Source organism: Macaca fascicularis, chromosome 6, assembly GCF_037993035.2.
Source record: "Macaca fascicularis isolate 582-1 chromosome 6, T2T-MFA8v1.1".
Taxonomy (NCBI): domain Eukaryota; kingdom Metazoa; phylum Chordata; class Mammalia; order Primates; family Cercopithecidae; genus Macaca; species Macaca fascicularis.
This window is the reverse complement of record NC_088380.1, coordinates 178,882,771-178,900,602: the sequence shown is the minus strand read 5'-3', so window position 1 is coordinate 178,900,602 and position 17,832 is coordinate 178,882,771. Positions and strand designations below refer to the sequence as shown.

Genomic DNA, 17,832 nt, shown 5'->3' with positions numbered 1-17,832 from the left:
TCCCTGAATTCTTCTCTTGCGGTGGGTGTGTGACGAAAGACTGATAGTGTCGGAGGGCATGTAAAGATGCATCTTATTGGCTGGGCCTGGTGCCTCACGCCTGTAATCCTAGCATTTTGGGAGGCCAAGGCAGAAGGGTTGCTTGAACCCAGGGTTTGAGACCAGCCTGGGCAACATAGAGACTCCATCTCTACAAAAAAATACAAAAATGAGCTGGGTGTGGTGGCATGCAGCTGTAGTCCCAGCTACTTAGGATGCTGAGGTGGGAGGATTGCTTGAGCCTGGGAGGTTGAGGCTGCAGTGAGCCATGACTGCACCACTACACTCCAGCTTGGGTGACAGGGTGAGACCCTGTCATGAAAAAAAAAAAAAAAAGTATTCATTTATTTTTGCTAGTCCTGCAAATAATACACGTTTATCATAGCAAAGTTGTGGAAGTCTCACCGCCCACAGACAGCCATTTAAGTAGTGTGGTATTTCCTCCAAGTCAGTTCAGTGTGTATTTTTGCCCTTTTTGGGGTGAGAGGGGCATAATTCTGACCAGACAATATAGTCAACTGTATATCACCCTTCTCCCCACTTAACCTTATACAGTAATATAAATAGTAATCAATAAAGTCAGGTGCAGTGGCTCACGCCTATAATCCCAGCCCTTTGGAAGGCCAAGGCGGGTGGATCTCCTGAGGTTAGGAGTTCGAGACCAGCCTGGGCAACATGGTGAAACCCCATCTCTACTAAAAATACAAAGATTTGCCAGGCATGGTGGCGCATGCCTATAATCCCAGCTACTCGGGGAGCTGAGGCATGAGAATCGCTTGAACCCGGGAGACAGAGGTTGCAGTCAGCCAAGATTGCGCCATTGCACTCTAGCCTGGGTGACAGAGCAAGACTCCATCTCAAAAATAAATAAATAAATAAAAACAAATAGTAATCAATAAATACCGCCCAGGTTGGAGCACAGTGGCACAGTCCTGGCTCACTGCAGCCTCTGCCTCCTGGGTTCAAGCGATTCTCTCACCTCAGCCTCCCAAGTAATTTGGACTATAGGCACATGCCACCACACCTGGCTAATTTTTTTTTTTTGAGACAGTCTCGCTCTATTGCCTGGGCTAGAGTGCAGTGGTGCGATCGCGGCTCACTGCAGCCTCCACCTCCTAGGTACAAGCGATTCTTGTGCCTCACCCTCCCAAGTATCTGGGATTACAGGTGCACACCACCACACCTGGCTAATTTTTGTATTTTTACTAGAGACTGGGTTTTGCCATGTTGCACAGGCTGATCTCAAACTCCTGGCCTCAAGTGATCTGCCTGTTTCGGCCTCCCAAAGTGTTGGGATTACAGGTGTGAGCCACGCTGCCTGGGTGCAGCAGGACGTGGCGGGGAGCCTGGCCTCCATTTTTCTCAATCTATATAAAAAGTTTTAAAATCACTTCCTGATAACCAAGCAATTACGGTTGTTTTTAGTATGTCACTATTATAATTTTATAATGGCACTGTTATTATAATGGGATTTTGATTAACATCATTATGCATTTTTTTTTTTAAATTTAAGACTGTTTCATTAGGGCAGAGTCTTAGATTTGGAATTATTGGATTAAAATGGTATGGATATTTTAAAGGTTCTTGCTGTTTATTGCCAGGTTGCTTTCCTGAAGGCTCTTGGCAGTGCAGGCTCTCGTTAGTAGAAAGTGTTCATCTCAGTACTTCCTCACAGCAGCAGATATTCATATAAATACATATATTATTATTATTATTTTTGAGACGGAGTCTCGCTTTGTTGCCCAGGCTGGAGTTCAGTGGCTGGATCTCAGCTCACTGCAAGCTCTGCCTCCTGGGTTTACGCCATTCTCCTGCTTCAGCCTCCCGAGTAGCTGGGACTACAGGCGCCCGCCACCTCGCCCGGCTAGTTTTTTGTATTTTTTAGTAGAGACGGGGTTTCACCGTGTTAGCCAGGATGGTCTCGATCTCCTGACCTTGTGATCCGCCCGTCTCGGCCTCCCAAAGTGCTGGGATTACAGGCTTGAGCCACCGTGCCCGGCCTATTCTCATATTTTTAATGCTCTCTAATTTGCTAGATAGAAAATGGCATCTGTTAGTCGACTTGGAATGTGTATCCCTGAGTCCACCTCCCCGGCTTTTACCCCAGGGCTGTGGGTAGAGGAATGTCCGTGTAAAACGCTATCTGAGATTTTGTCTTGCAGCTGACTTCGGTGTGTCTGCCAAGAATCTGAAGACTCTACAGAAACGAGATTCCTTCATCGGCACTCCTTACTGGTGAGTCGTGTAGCTTCTAGAAATGGAATGAACTGGACGTTAAAACTCTCCAAGGTGACCACTAGGCGCTGTAGACAGAGAGGGGCCGGGAGACAAGAGCTGCCAGGTCAGCCTGTGGGCGCAGGCCCAGCCCCATGGCTTACTAGCCATGTGACCTTGGACGAGCTGCTTAGTTTTCCCGTGCCTCAGTTTCTTCATCCATAAAATTAGGGATATAATAGCCCCTACTTAATAAGGCTACTGTGAGAATGAAATGAAATGGTGCACATAGAAGGCACTCCATTGATAACTGAACTAGAATCTCTGAAACAGGATTCAGTTCGTAATTTATTCACCACGTGTGTATTGAGGGCCGGGGATGCGGGCCGTGAAGGTGAACAGTACAAGTTCGGTTCCTACCCTCATGTGAAGTCTTCCTGGACTTCTCTAGTCTGTCGTGTTTCCTTCTTTTCCAGAACTATTACTTTAAAAACAAAACACTGTCACTCAATTTCACGCCTGACTACTCTCTGTTTGCCTTGTTTTCAGTTTTTTCATGTGCATTACTTGCCATTGTGGAGTTTGGGCTCCTTTCTTGCTTGCTTGTTACTCACCCTTGCTCTCTCTCTCCCCCCTTTTATACCTGTTTCTCCTTCTCTCTGTGCTGTTGTCTTCTCGCCCACCCACCTCCACGCCCTGGTTTTTTGCTCCGCACCTTCCCTCCACCCCCACCCGACCCCTCCCCAGGACTCTGTGTTCCGGGTTGCTGCTGCCATCTCGTGGTAGGCATCGGAACTGCAGCAGGACGTGGCGGGGAGCCGCGTGGAGGCGTTTTTCTGTGGAAGAGCGTCCTAAGGAAGACAGTGGGATGCAAAGTCATGCAGATCATGATTCGGGAGTGCTGCCAATCCCCGACAGTGGCTCGTGGTGGCCCTTGACCCTGAATGTCCAAGAAGCACCTGTGGAGGCCAGATTCTTAGCCCTATGTTGTCCCTTGGTTGGTTCAGGATGGCCCCCGAGGTGGTCATGTGTGAGACCATGAAGGACACACCGTACGACTACAAAGCCGACATCTGGTCCCTGGGCATCACGCTGATTGAGATGGCCCAGATCGAGCCGCCACACCACGAGCTCAACCCCATGCGGGTCCTGCTAAAGATCGCCAAGTCGGACCCTCCCACGCTGCTCACGCCCTCTAAGTGGTGAGGAGCAGGGGCAGGGCCACCTGCCGGGGTGCCTGCGCCGGTTAGGGCTGGGATATGTGGTGGGCGGGGCTGGGGAGGTGCAGCGGTAGGGTTCTCCTGGTGCTGCTAGCCGCAAGAGGAGACTGGGGCCTGGGGGTCTTCCGGCCTTTCTGAGTCCCCCTGGGCCCTTCGTGCCTCTTTTTCCCTTTGTGTTCCTTTTTTTTTTTTTTTTTGAGATAGGGCCTCACTCTTTTGCTCAGACTGGAGTACAGTGGTGCAGTCATAGCTCACTGCAACCTCGACCTCCTAGGCTCCAGAGATCCTCGCATCTCAGCCTCCCTTGTAGCTGGGACTACAGGCACCCACCACTATGCCTGGCTAATTTTCTGTAGAGACAAGGTCTCCTATGTTGCCCAGGCTGGTCTTGAATTCCTGGCCTTAAAGGGATCCGTCTGCCTTGGCCTCCCAAAGTGCTGGGATTACAGGCGTGAGCTACCGAGCCCCCTCTGTGCTCTTGACATGAGATCTTCACCAGCACAAACCAAGTCACCCAAATAAGCCAGCTCCCACTGGGAGAATAGGAGCCCCAGCTGAGGCGTAGGAGCCACATGGCACAACCCTGGGCGGGACATCGGGGGCCTGGGTTCAAATCCTGGACCTGCTGAGTCTCCTCACTGCGCGGCCTGGGCAAGTCCCTGCTCCCCTCTGATTTCTGGGTCCCCATCTGGACAGGGATGTCCATGATGAAAAGGGCGTCGTGTAGGCCCTTTTGCTGTTCTAGCTTGTGAAAGTTCCCTCTGTCGTTTGAGGGGGTGATTGGGACAGTGGAGTCTGTGACGTGGGGGACTTCTCTCTGCCCTGGCCTCCTCCGTGCTTATCTCTGATGCTTGTCCTCCCAGGTCTGTAGAGTTCCGTGACTTCCTGAAGATAGCGCTGGATAAGAACCCAGAAACGCGGCCCAGCGCGGCGCAGCTGCTGGAGGTGAGTGGATGCCCCTCCCACTCCGCTCTCTGAAGGGCGGAGCCCAATGAACTCACCAGTGACCTGGATGCTGGGCGTGTTCTCACCCCGCCCAGGGGACAGCATGGACAGCTGTGCGTCCCTCAGCCGGTATTCCCCAGGCACCTCCTGAATGCCAGCTCTGTGTTGGGAGTGCCTTGGGGAACGAAGCCACCCAGAACCTGTCCTCATGGAGCGTGTGCTCCAGTGGGGAGACAGGCGGCAAATAAGCAAGTATGTGCGCATGGCAGAGGGTGGTCAGTGCCACGGAAGGAGGTCCACAGTGCGGGGTGGGGCGCCTGGGAACGGCTGTTGTCTTGTAAGAGAGGATAAGGAAGGGCTCTCCGGGTGAGCAGATGCCCACAGGAAGGGAAGGAGTGAGGCCAGTGGCCCAGAGAGAGAGGAGGCAAAGGCCTGGGACTGCAGCATGTTCCACACATGCTGGGAAGAGCCAGGGGGTGGGGGGGGGAGGTGGGGGAGCAGGAGCACAGGGGCCAGGGGAGGGGAGGGGAGAGAAGGGGAGATGAGAGCGGAGAGGCCCTGGGGCGTCCGCCCCAAGGCTCAGTGGTTCCCTAGGAGAACACCTGGCCTCAGCATATTCTCTCCCTCCGGAGACTTAGGACAGCAAAAGCACAGCGAGAACTCAGCCCAAGGAGGAGGCGCGTGTGAAAAGGTCTCGGGAGCCAGGTGCAAGCTTCCAGGGCCCTCTCCCAGTACAGTCACCAGAACAGCTTAATTCTCTGTGCTGTCCACCAGGGAAGCCCCTTAGGACTTTTACTGGGTAGTGGTCACATAGGCACGCCCTGCCTGGCACAGACCAAAGTTCCAGACTCTAGAAGGAAAACAGGTATTCAACCTAAGCCATATTGTTTGCAGAACAGTTTAGGCAGAGCGGGCCACTCTTACCAGTTAATGGTGGGAGCCCTCGCCTAGTCTGCAGAGACCAGCTGAGGATTCAACCTTGTTAGCGGCCCTTTCTGAAGCTCGCGGTGCTATTTTCTACACACAGGGTCCTGCAGGGCCTTGCAAGCCAGAGCCAGGTCTTGGGCTTTATCTCTGCATTCGGGGAGACACAGTATCCAACCTCCATTTACAAGGGTCCTTCTGCCTTCTGGCTGCTGTGTGCAGGATCAGGAGACTCTGAGCATCTCATTAGCTGGCAGTATTAGAGTGGGCAGGTGGATGATGGTTCCCTGGAAGCTTTTTGAACTGTTGGAGGGAGCTGTGAGCCACCCTTTGCCTGGGCCCGTGCCTCGTGTTAGGGTGTCATGGCTGGCAGCTGGGTGAGGTCGGTGTGTTCACAGCAGTGTTCTGAAGGCTGCGCACAGCACTTGCCCAGCCGTCTGCAAATCTGCCGACCACTATCCACATGTCACTGCCACTGATGGAAGAGGGAGGAATGGGTCTGGGTGATGCAACAGGTCTGCCCTTTCACTGCTCTGTCTGCTCCGGCTCTACCCCCAGCATGACAGTCTTAGAGGTGAGGTGGCAGGAAGGGGAGGAAGGGGCCACACCAGGCACTTGAGTCTTTATATTCACCCAGCTTTTCCTAGCTTCCTCCTGTGTGCCGTGCACGGGGCCTGTGGTCGGCATTCTGAGCCACTATGTGTCCTTCTGGGGTAGCAGCTTAGTTACTATGAGTGTGAGCTGCGGCAGGAAAGTCCAGGGTTCGAATCCCAGCTCTGCCACTTACTGGCTGTGAGCCCCTGGGCGAACGGCTGAACCTCTCTGTGACTCGCTTGTCAGTCTGAAATGGGAGTGAAGGGCAGCAGTGCCCTTACTGGGTGGTTGTGAGGATTAAATGAAGAGGTGCTATGAAGCGCTTAGCCTAACTCTCAAGCACAGTGCTCAAGGAACGCTTGATGCATAGGACCGATGTATTTATTTTTTAAAAAATGAAAGGAACCAGAATGCAAAATGGGGTCTGTCTACTGCCGGGGGTGGGGGGTCACAGCTGTTCCTTTTACATTTCTATAATGTGTTTGAAAGCAAATTTCTGGAGTGCCCAAAGGCCTCATTTTCTGGGTATTGTGGGGAGTGGGCTGGGGCCCCCTGAAGTGGGTGGGGTTGAGTGGGGCTGTTGTCACTGTCCACGCTGCTTGGGGCCAATTGTTTCCTGTAAGAGGCACCTCCTGCCCTGATGCATCCGGCTTCCAGGACATTCCACGGAGAGACCAGCTGTCCCCCATCCCCGCATGGCAGCTCCGGAGCTGCAGCCTCAGCCAGGAATTTCCGCTCCGTACTTGGAAAAATGTCCTGCCAGGGGATTCTTGCCGTCCAACAGAAAGGGTTGCGGAACACAGGGACGATCTCTGGAGATGAATAAAGCGCGTTTCATGCCTGCTGCGCTGCTGCTGCTTCACCCACGCGCCTTTTCCTCTCCAGTGAGAGAGGGTGGGCATGGTGTTACCCCCTCAGGGGAGGGCACCAGGATCAGAGCAGGGAGGTGACCGGCCCAAGGCCGCTTGGCTTTGAGTGACAGAGGTGGGCCCGGCTCTTGGCTTCCCAGGCCCCTACTCCAGTGCTGTCAGCCTTCAGGGTGCCTGCCTGCTCCAAGAAGCGCCAGGCCCTCGCGTCTCCCTGTGTCCGCCCTGGGCGGGGTGATTCACGCCCCCACTGGTTTGTGATTCATTCATTGACTCCTGCAGACATTCTGTGGGCCCGGACCCAGTTGTGGGTAGTAACCAGGCTCTGAAATCAGACACACCACCCCCCTCCCCGCCCCAGCATCTGCATGGTTCTCACTCTGTGCCTCAGTTTCCTCATCTGTAAGATGTAGAGAGTGCTGGCTGCACAGAATTGGGTGAGTGAATGAGATTTTGTATGGAACATTGTTAACAACACAGCTGTCACATACGAGATGCTGAGTAGATACTGGCTGAATTTGCTCTTAAACCCGTCCACTCTGTCACAGCTGCTCTTGTCAAGGTCATCAGAGATTTCTGTGCCATGGGTCAGCCTCGGTGTTTGTCTCACTGGACCCATCAACGGCACCAGCCCAGTCGATCTCCTCCTCCTCCTGTCGGCACTCGACCTCCAGACCTCCACACACCCTTGGTCATCAGCCTCTCCTTCTCCGTTGCCTTTGCTCGCCCCACTTTGGCCCATCTTGTTAGCATGAGAGTGCACAGGGCCCTCCCTCCATCTCCACGTGCCCAGCGTGCAGCACTCCCAGCCTTGGCCCGCGTCCAGCTGTTTACTCCCCAGATGTCCAGCGGGCATCTCACACGAACTCTGAGCACTTGGATCTTTTTCTTTTTTTTTTTTTTTTTTGAGACGGAGTCTCGCTCTGTCGCCCAGGCTGGAGTGCAGTGGCCGGATCTCAGCTCACTGCAAGCTCCGCCTCCCGGGTTCACGCCATTCTCCTGCCTCAGCCTCCCGAGTAGCTGGGACTACAGGCGCCCACAACCGCGCCCGGCTAATTTTTTGTATTTTTAGTAGAGACGGGGTTTCACCGTGGTCTCGATCTCCTGACCTTGTGATCCGCCCGCCTCGGCCTCCCAAAGCGCTGGGATTACAGGCGTGAGCCACCGCGCCCGGCGCACTTGGATCTTTTTGCCGACGTGCTCCACCACTGGCTTTCCCATCTTAGCCGATGGCAGCTCCACCCTTCCAGTGGCTCAGGCCCCAAACCATGCAGGCACCCTTGCTTCTCTTTCCTCCACACTCCTAGCCCACCTATCAGGAAATCCCGTTGTCCCTGCCCTCAGCACATGTCTAGACTTCAACCATTTCCCGCCCTTCCACTGCAGCCACTACCTGGGCTGCCACCACCTCTCACTCGAGCTGCTGCCTCCACGCTGGTCCCCTGCCCTCTCCGTTGGGTCTGGGCTGAGCACAGCAGCCAGAGGGAACCTTCTCAACAGAGGCCAGCTCATGTCCTGCCCTGGCCGAAGCTCCCCAGTGGCTGCCATTTCACTCTAGGGAAAACCCAGAGTCTCAGGGCCGTTAGAGTGCTGTGTGATCCGCCCGCCCACCCTTCTGACCCCCTCGCCTCTCTAGCTCCCACACTCCAGCCTCACTCTGCTCCAGCCTGCCCAGCCCCCTTGCTGTGCTCCAAACACAGCAGGCATGTTCCTGCCTCAGGGCCTTGGCACTGGCTGTCCGTGCTGCCCGGAATGGCCTTCCTCCGGATCCCTCTGTGACTCACTCTCCTCTTCAAGTCATTGCTCTAATGTCAGCCTTGTGCTGAGGCCTCCCCCAACCACCCACATGAAATTGTGAACCCACTACACTCCCCACATTCCCGGTCTTCTTTCCCTGCCCTACTTCTTCCTTCTTCCATGGCCCATGGCACTCAGGATGTTACTCGCTTATTAGGTTTGTTGTCAAACTCCTTGCTTAGCATGTCAGCGCTCCGAGGTCAGCATCTTTGTTTCGTTCACCGATAGGTCCCAGGAACGGTGCCTGGTATGTAGAGAGCCCTCAGCAAATATTTGCTAAATAAATTGACTTTTTTTTTTTTTTTTTGGAGACGGAGTCTCACTGTGTCTCCAGGCTGAAGTTCAGTGGAGGTATCTCAGCTCACTGCAACCTCCACCCCCTGGGTTCAAGTGATTCTCCTGTCTCAGCCTCCCAAGTAGTTGGGATTGCAGGCATGCGCCACCACGCCTGGGTAATTTTTGTGTTTTTAGTAGAGATGGGGCTTCGCCATGTTGGCCAGGCTGGTCTCAAACTCCTGACCTGAGGAGATCTGCCTGCCTCGGCCTCCCAAAGTGTTGGGATTACACGTGTGAGCCACCACGCCTGGCCAAAATTGACTTATTTTTACCTAACAAATGGTTACATAACCCTTTCTCCAGAGATGGTGATAGTGATGGGGACGATGGTGGTGATGACAGTGATGGTGATGATGGTGGTGATGGTAGTGGTGATGGTGGTGAAGGTGATGATGGTGGTAGTACCTCCATGCCAGGTACTACTCTAAGTACTTAGCAAATGTCACCTAATTTAATCCTCATACCAACGCTCTGAAGTAGGTGCTGTTCAGTTCTCCATTGAGCCGATGGTAAAACTGAGGCACACAGCGGTGAAGTAGCCTACACAAGGTCACATAGCCTGTAAGCCACAGAGCTGGGTTCTGAACCTGGTCCTCGGGTTCAAGAGTCTGTGCTCTTGACCTCTCTGGCAAGCTGCCTCTCCGAGTGAATGAAAGAGCGAGAGGGAGAGAGGGAGACCAGAAGAGAGGGAGAGAGGATTCAAAGAGATGCCAGTGCCTGGAAACTGTGAGCATTATTAGGTGTTTTTATTTTTTTAATTTTTTTTAAATGGAGTCTCGCTGTTTTGCCAGACTGGAGTGCAGTGGCCTGATCTCGGTTCACTGCAATCTCCGCCTCTTGGGTTCAAGCGATTCTCCTGCTTCAGCCTCCCGAGTAGCTGGGATTACAGGCGCCCGCCACCACACCCGGCTAATTTTTGTATTTTTAGTAGAGATGGGGTTTCGCCATGTTGGCCAGGGTGGTCTCGAACTCCTGACCTCAAGTGATCCGCCCACCTTGGCCCCCGAAAGTGCTGGTGTGAGCCACCATGCCCGGCCTATTGAGCGTTTTTTAAAGCCCATCTTGGAGTATAGGACCCCTCTGGCTGACGGTTTCTAAGCACATAGAGGAAAAGTAGGCTCCAGTTCTTGGAAAGAATGTCTGTTTAGATGGCAGGGGAGGCCCTGGCTAGAGGGCAGGTGCTGGTTGGTGAGCTGTGTGACGCCACCTGTTTTGGCCTTTTTCAGCAAAGATGGCACTGAACAGCCAGCCAGTGCCTCTTACTGGAGGACTGGGCGGTCAAATTCCTCTGTCATCTAGCCTTCCACTGGGGACACGTGTGCCCAGACCAGCCTACCTGGTGCAGGCTAGCATTCTCCCTTGCAGCCTAGCCAGGGCGTTCTCTCTTTAATGGGCCTTTAAACACATCTCTGGAGGCGGAGCTGATGGAGTGTCGGAGGTGGTCTGTGTTTTGTGTCCCAGAGCAGTCTGTAAAACAGTGTTTGGACCTAATTAGCCACAGGACTGGTGGCCCTGTGTGCCAGCCTTGCTTGCTCTGGTGCCTGCAGAGCTGCCCTGCTCACCTGCCTATCACAGGCTTTCTTCCCCATGCCCCCCTTCCTCCTAAGGACGCTGGGGTGGTCGGGGAAGGCAGTGGAGCAGATGGTTCTGCCTCAAGAAAGCGGAGTTCCTGGCCGTGCTGAAAAGCCACTGATTTGATCAATACCTGGGGTGCCCCGATGAAAAGCTGGTGTTTCCAGAAGCCCGTGAATGTATTTGTTTATTTCTGCCGCATCTGTTTCAGCCACTGCGGTGAAGTGTCCCGTGGCATTTCGCTCAAGTTCACTTGTATTAGATTGTGCAATGTGGAGCTTAGGAACCTTTGAGATCTTGGTTCTCACCTTTGGTTCCAAAGAGCTGTACTCTGGGGGCATTTGGGAGGGAATAGGAGTGACTAGGAATGCAAACCAGGCTTTTCTTTTTTTGTTGTTTTTGAGACAGTCTCCCTCTGTCACCCGGGCTGAAGTGCAGTGGCATGATCTTGGTTCACTGTAACCTCTGCCTCCTGGGTTCAAACAATTCTTCTGCCTCAGCCTCCTAAGTAGCTGGTTTTATAGGCATGTGCCGCCACGCCCGGCTAATTTTTGTTATTTTTCGTAGAGACTGGGTTTCACCATGTTGACCAGGCTGATCTTGAACTCCTGACCTCAGGTGATCCACCGCCTTGGCCTCCCGAAGTGCTGGGATTACAGGTGTGAGCCACCGCACCCAGCCATAACAGGCTTTTCTGATTGTGCTGGTGCTCCTGCTGCTGATGGGGGTGATGGTGGTGATGGTAATGGTCATGGTGATGGTGATGATAGTGGTGATGGGGGTGATGGTGATGGTGATGGGGATGATGGTGGTGATGATGGTAGTGATGGTAGTGGTGATGGTGGTGAAGGAAGATGATGGTGATGATGATGGCTGCCATATCTGAGCATTTACCATAATGCTTATAACAGCTGCTCCTAGTATATAGTTGAGCAAACTGAGACTCAAGGTTAAGTGACTTGCCCCAGTTGGTGGAGGCTGGATTTTACCAGGTGCCTTGGTTCTAGCGTCTATAGCCAGCACTCTTAACTTCTATGCTACTCTGCCTCCCATGATTAGTAAACCCTTAATGCCCCACTCAAGAACTCTTAAAAGTACAGAGCAGCCAGAATGACATCTTTAAAGGGTGGTAGTATCACTGCTGCACTGCAGCCTGCTGGTGGCTTGTGAGGACAGTCTCTGTGGTTCACCTGTATACACGCCCCATCATTCCTCTGCGTCCTGTGTCCCACCATCCCGCCTGTCTTGTGGCTCCTGCCGCCAAGCTCAGTCCAGTCTCTGGGCCTTCTTTGTACCAGCTGCTCCCTCTGCCTGGAATTCTCTGTGCCCAGATCTTTCCCTGGGGAACCCCTTCATGTCCCTTGAATTCGACTTTGAATGAGGCCCCTCTGCCTGCAGACTTTGGTCTCCACCAGCCTCAGCTATACAAGATCTGGAAGTCTCTGGTTTATCATTTGAGTCCCCGCGCCCGGCCAATTGAACTGTTTTAAATGAACAAACAGATAAGAATGATTTGTGATGAACATATCTTTCTGAATGTGCTTTCCAGGTGCTAGAAATTTGTTTTTTAGTCATTTAAATACTTCCCCAGCAATCTTGTTGACACTTCCTCCCCGGATAAATTTTCTGAGAGTAAAAACAGTGAATTTCTTGAGAGCCTTCCTGTAAATTGTAAATGAGCAAATTCTAGCTTCATCATGCCCCCCACCCCACCCCATCACTCCTTTCCCAGTGGCCCTGGGTGAGCATGGTGGGCTGAGGAATCCCACATCCCTGGCTACACCCGGGTGCCTTCACCCACGATACCTCACACTGACTTAATATCGCTAAGACCTTTTGCTTTGGCGTTTTGCAAGGTCCGTAAAAGAACATTCACTTTTAAAGACTCTGACATTTCTCTAAAAACCTAGAATAGAACATACACCACTCTGCCTCAAGATCTTGTATTTCCTTTCTTAAAACCAAACACATATGTCCACCCAAAGACATATACGAGAATGTCTCTAGCAGCTTTATTCATAGTTGCCAAAAATGGGAAACAGCCCAGATGTCCGGCAGCAGTAGGATGAATAAACAAACTGCCATATTCGTACAGTGAGACCCTGCACAGAAATAAAACAGGAACAGTTTACCGAAATAGATGACAATGTAGGTGAATCTCACAGTCATGACGCCGAGTAAAGGAAGCCAACGCGAAAGACTGCACACACGATGCTCTGATTCTAGGAAGCTGAGGAGCAGGCTCCCGAGGCTGGCGGCGTGGGAGTGGGGTTGCCTGCCAAGGGAGACGGGAGCCTTCCCCAGTGATGGAAATGTTCTGTATCTTGAGCTGGGTGGCAGTTACGCTGGGTGCATATATATGTAAAAAGTCATTGAGGCTGGGCATGGTGGCTCACGCCTGTAATCCCAGCACTTTGGGAGGCTGAGGTGGGTGGATCACTTAAGGTCAGGAGTTTGAGACCAGCCTGGCCAACATGGTGAAACCCCGCCTCTACTGAATATACAAAAAATTGGCCTGGCATGGTGGTGCATGCCTGTAATCCCAGCTACTTGGGAGGCTGAGGCAGGAGAATCCCTTGAACCTGGTCGATGGAGTTTGCAGTGAGCCGAGATTGCACCACTGCACTCCAGCCTGGGCAACAAGAGTGAAACTCTGTCTCAAAAAAAAAAAAAGTCATTGAGGTTTACAACCTGTGAACTTTGCTGTAGGAATGTTATTCCTCAACAAAATGTATGTAGCATATTTTGTAAAACTATATATTAAAACCATTTAAAAAGGAAAATAGACACCCTCCCTGCAAACACGGCTTGAGCTCCTACTTTGGGCTAAGCATTTTCAAGTGCATGATCTCATTTAATCCGCATGACCTCCCTGTGGGTTCCTTGTTATCGTGTCCACTTGAGAGATGAGGAGCCTGTGGCTCAGAGAGGTTAAGTGACATGCTCAAGGTCACATAGCCACTGAGAAACAGAGCTGGGATCTGCCCTTTTTCCGACACACTTGGGACTTTCCAGGCTGTCTCTGGGTCTCCAAGTTCATGTGTACATTTTGCTCAGGAATGAGGCTGGCCTTTTCTGCCCTGGGGGGTAAGCTCCCCCAGCCTCTTCCACCCCACCCTGACCCCAGAGTGGTTCTAATCTAGGTACATTTTGTCCCCTCAGCATCCCTTTGTCAGCAGCATCACCAGTAACAAGGCTCTGCGGGAGCTGGTGGCCGAGGCCAAGGCCGAGGTGATGGAAGAGATTGAAGACGGCCGGGATGAGGGGGAAGAGGAGGACCCCGTGGATGCCACCTCCGTAAGGCTGGGGAGAGTGGGGCTTAGCGGGGGCTGGGAGGATGGGATCTCAGCTGGCCCTGCTGGTGTGGGAGGGGCAGGGAAAGCCGGGACTCTGGCTCAGGCAATTTCTTCCCAGCTCAGAGGTTGCAGACGCCCATGCTGCAGGTAACGTAAGTTGGCCTGTGGGCCGGGGGCGGGGGGTTGGCGGCAGAGGGTGTTGGCTGGATCCTGATCCTGTGAGTTTTCAGGAGATACCAGGGATCTAGATTTTCACATGAAATCTTCCAATTTTTAAGAGTTGGTAACTGATTCATGGCTTCCCATCCTTTGTTCCCGTCACGGCTCACATCCCAAATGAGACTGTTTTTAGCTCACTTTGGGATGAATACGTGAGGCTGCATATGGCCACAGGCAGCACCCTGGCCCCCCTCTAGCTGTGCTCGGTGCCAAGGGAACCCATGTCTGGGCACATTTGGAACACTTTTGCAGCTTCAGTGCTTGCTGGATTTAGATTGAAATTAAAGCTGATTTAAATTTCTAAAAACCCTCTGAGCCAAGGAAAACATGTCTGTGGGCTGGATTCTGGCCCGAGCTGTTGCTCTGTAGTCCCTGGTCTTGCTGCTGGGGGAGGCCTCTTCCCAGGGATAGGGTGGCCGTCCCGATGGCTCCCTGTACCTAGAGAAGCAAGGGCTGGACTTACCCATCACGGGATGGAGCTGGCCCACATCTTTGTGCTGTGGATGGCACTCCGGCTCTCTCAGATTTAATTCAGTCCTGGGTGAAGCCTGAGGCTGGCGCAGACCCTCACCAGGGTGAAGAAGGAAAGGCCTGAGGGGCGGGGCAAGCAGAATCATCACAACCACCCCAGCCATGCATGGAGCCCCTGGTGGCTGCCGGGCACTCTACAGCTCTGATACAGGGTAACCAAGCTCCGTTTTACAGACAGGAAAACTGAGATCGATGCAGTGAAGTGGCTGGCTGAGCCGATAGATGACAGGGCCAGGGGTGTATGTGGAGTAGGAGAACCTCAGTGGGGCCTGGCTCCAGGAGGAGGCAGGAAGCGCTCTCGCCCAGCCCCATTGTCTACCGGCAGGAGGCTGATCTTTGTCCTGAGGGTAGTGGGAGCCCTGAAGGCTTTCAGGCAGGGACTGGGTACTCTGGAGGTGACAGAATCAGATCTGAGTTTTTGAGCCATCACTGTGGGTGCTGACCAGAAGGTAGATTGGAGTTGCTTCCACCAGCTGCCATAGCTGAGGTTAAAAACCAGTGGCTGGCAAGACCCAAAGGAATGCTTATAGTATAAATCCATTCATACCACGTTTAGAAGCAGGCACAGCTCACCCGTAGCACTTAGAGACCACAGAAGAGTGACTACGTCAAGAGGTGGGAGAGCATTGCCACTGAGAAGGACGGGGCGGCAGGGGATGGCCCTCTGGGGCAAAGCAGTGGTCCCCTCCTGACCTGGAAAGTGGCTACATGGATACTCACTCTGTTCACCAAGTTGGACGTTTATGTTTTATACACAGGAAGGATGTTCTGTTTCACCATAGCATAGCAACATTTCTAGTACTTTCCACCCAACAAAGACTCTAAAACACAAAAATGAAGCTGAAAACTTAGTGGCCACAAGGGCTGAATCCAGTCCCCAGACAGGCTTGGCTTGGCCTTTATGTGACTTTTTAAAAAATATGAGTTAGTTGCCACCTAAAAGTTAAGAGATGTCCATTAAAAACCTAGATTTCAAACTTGTCTTTAAAAATCGGAAGGTTTTGCTGGGTGCGGTGGCTCACACCTGTAATCCCAGCACTTTGGGAGACCGAGGCAGGCAGATCACTTGAGTCCAGGAGTTTGAGACCAGCCTGGGTGACATATCGAAACCCTGTCTCTACTAAAAAATGCAAATATTGGCTGGGTGTGGTGGCATGCACCTGTAGTCCCAGCTACTCAGGAGGCTCCTCAGGAGGCTGAGGTGGGAGGACCACTCCCAGGTGGGAGCCTGGGAGGCAGAGGTTGCATTGAGCCAAAATGGCTCCACTACACTCCAGCCTGGGTGACAGAGCAAGACCCTGTCTCAAAAAAATAGATAAATAAAATTAAAACATTAAGATTTAAAAACTGGGAAGGTTTGGGCACAGGGGAGCCGTTTTCCCACATTATCACAATTGGCTGGAATGGAGTGGCCACTGACCCCTCCCTTTGGGCCATGAGCTGGCCAGCTGGCCACAGCTGCCTCCTAGGAGGAATAACAGCTATTACATTCGGCTAAGATTAGAGATAGCGAGGAGATTGCTATGCCTCAAAATAAATAGTAATTTTTTATGGTTAGGCAGTAGGGAGAGATGAAGACCGTGGCTCGGGAGATGTCTGCTCTCCTTTCTTGGCCCTGGCCCACTTCATCTTGAGGGTGTCTGACTCTCTCCATTGCATCTCTGACTCTTGCCTTGAACATACAGCAGCATGGCCTTGACTATCTTTTTTTTTTTCCCTAGACTCTGGAGAACCATACTCAGAACTCCTCTGAGGTGAGTCCGCCAAGCCTCAATGCTGACAAGCCTCTCACGGAGCCATCTTCCACCCCGCTGGCACCCAGCCAGTCTCAGGACAGTGTGAATGAGCCCTGCAGCCAGCCCGCTGGGGACGAATCCCCCCAAACCACCAGCACCCCAGTCGTGGCCCCTGGAAATGAGAACGGCCTAGCAGTGCCTGTGCCCCTGCGGAAGTCCCGACCTGTGTCAATGGATGCCAGAATTCAGGTAGCCCAGGAGAAGCAGGTTGCTGAGCAGGGTGGGGACCTCAGCCCAGCAGCCAACAGATCTCAAAAGACCAGCCAGAGCCGGCCCAACAGCAGCGCCCTGGAGACCTTGGGTGGGGAGAAGCTGGCCAATGGCAGCCTGGAGCCCCCTGCCCAGGCAGCTCCAGGCCCTTCCAAGAGGGACTCGGACTGCAGCAGCCTCTGCACCTCTGAGAGCATGGACTACGGCACCAATCTCTCCGCCGACCTGTCGGTGAACAAAGAGATGGGCTCTCTGTCCATCAAGGTAACGCCGCCTCTCCCACCACGGGCTTGCAGCGAGCCCATTGCGGGATGTTCTGCAGCTCCATTTTGCTTTCAAAAGCGTTTAGGGGCTTCCTTGCATTTTAAGCGGTTCATTAGGGAGTTTTGGTTTGACTCATAGTTTAATCTCCAGAATATCTGGGTTCAGTGTGGGATTTAGGAACGTCAAGCAGTTGGTTTGGGTTTAAATTTCAAAGCTTGGTAAAATGCCCTGGTGAAATTTGGGAGCGAGAACTCAGGCCTTAGCTACAAATGAATTTCTGTCATCGGGAGGTCAACCACGAGACCCAGCTGGTAACTGGTAAATCCAACTAAAGAAACAGCTCAAAGCTGTCTTCCCTGCCTCCGGGGCCTTTCTGGAGGTGGGCAGTGTTGTGAATGACAATAGCCACCGCACTAGAGGCCTGGGCGGGAGGCGAACCCTGTACAAGTGCTTTAGAAAGAACAGACAGCCTCCTTCATCCTCTCACATTACAGATAAGCCGATGGAGGCTCAGGGAGGTGAGGAGCCAGCCCAGGGCCAGGTAGGAGTGGGAAGGTGGTCAGACCCTAGGCTCCGAACTCGAAACTCTCCCAGTGGGAGCCATGGCCTCCTTCTTCTTGGGCAGCTGGAAGGGGCTGACTCCTTTCCTGGCCTCCCCAATAAATCCCAGGGTGTTATTAAACTCACGATGGGTCACCTGACCCTCTACCCAAGGCTCATTTTAGAGGAAATACTGTATGGTTTTGTTTTTCCTTCCCAAATTTACTTGGTGAAAAACGCAGTAGAGACTCGAACGTATTTGCTAAGCAAAGGGGAGTGACAGGAGCCGCAACGGCCAGTCAGCTTTAGGCAGGGAAGGGAAGCACATTTCCAACAGGCCACGTGACAAGCATGCACAGCAGCTGTTATCTGTGAGCAGCGTCTTCCTTCGGACAGGCATCCTGCCACTTTTCCTAAAGACACTAGGTGAACAAAAGGGTTTTTTGTTTGGCTTTTTAATGAGACAGAC

The 17,832-nt window shown here is 52.7% G+C and overlaps 1 protein-coding gene and 1 long non-coding RNA gene across 5 annotated transcripts in view; one reads left to right on the top strand and one right to left on the bottom strand.

Annotated features, from left to right (window-relative positions):
- Positions 1–17,832, top strand: part of STK10 (serine/threonine kinase 10) — a 150,859-nt gene that overhangs the window by 85,297 nt on the left and 47,730 nt on the right. For 2 of the 4 annotated variants that reach the window (XM_073994719.1, XM_045395048.2), the window contains 5 exons: positions 2,202–2,274; positions 3,261–3,455; positions 4,337–4,418; positions 13,670–13,804; positions 16,275–16,823. In XM_073994719.1, the coding sequence (XP_073850820.1) occupies positions 2,202–2,274; positions 3,261–3,455; positions 4,337–4,418; positions 13,670–13,804; positions 16,275–16,823 (1,034 nt within the window). Of the gene's footprint in view, positions 1–2,201; positions 2,275–3,000; positions 3,456–4,336; positions 4,419–13,669; positions 13,805–16,274; positions 16,824–17,832 lie in introns of all 4 variants that reach the window. The other 2 variants (XM_073994720.1, XM_073994721.1) reach the window with 1 other exon arrangement.
- LOC123574171 (uncharacterized) overlaps positions 14,485–17,832 on the bottom strand; it is a 93,019-nt gene continuing 89,671 nt past the window's right edge. The window contains exon 3 of the long non-coding RNA XR_012414338.1: positions 14,485–14,613. This is a non-coding gene — a long non-coding RNA (uncharacterized lncRNA). The remainder of the gene's footprint in view (positions 14,614–17,832) is intronic.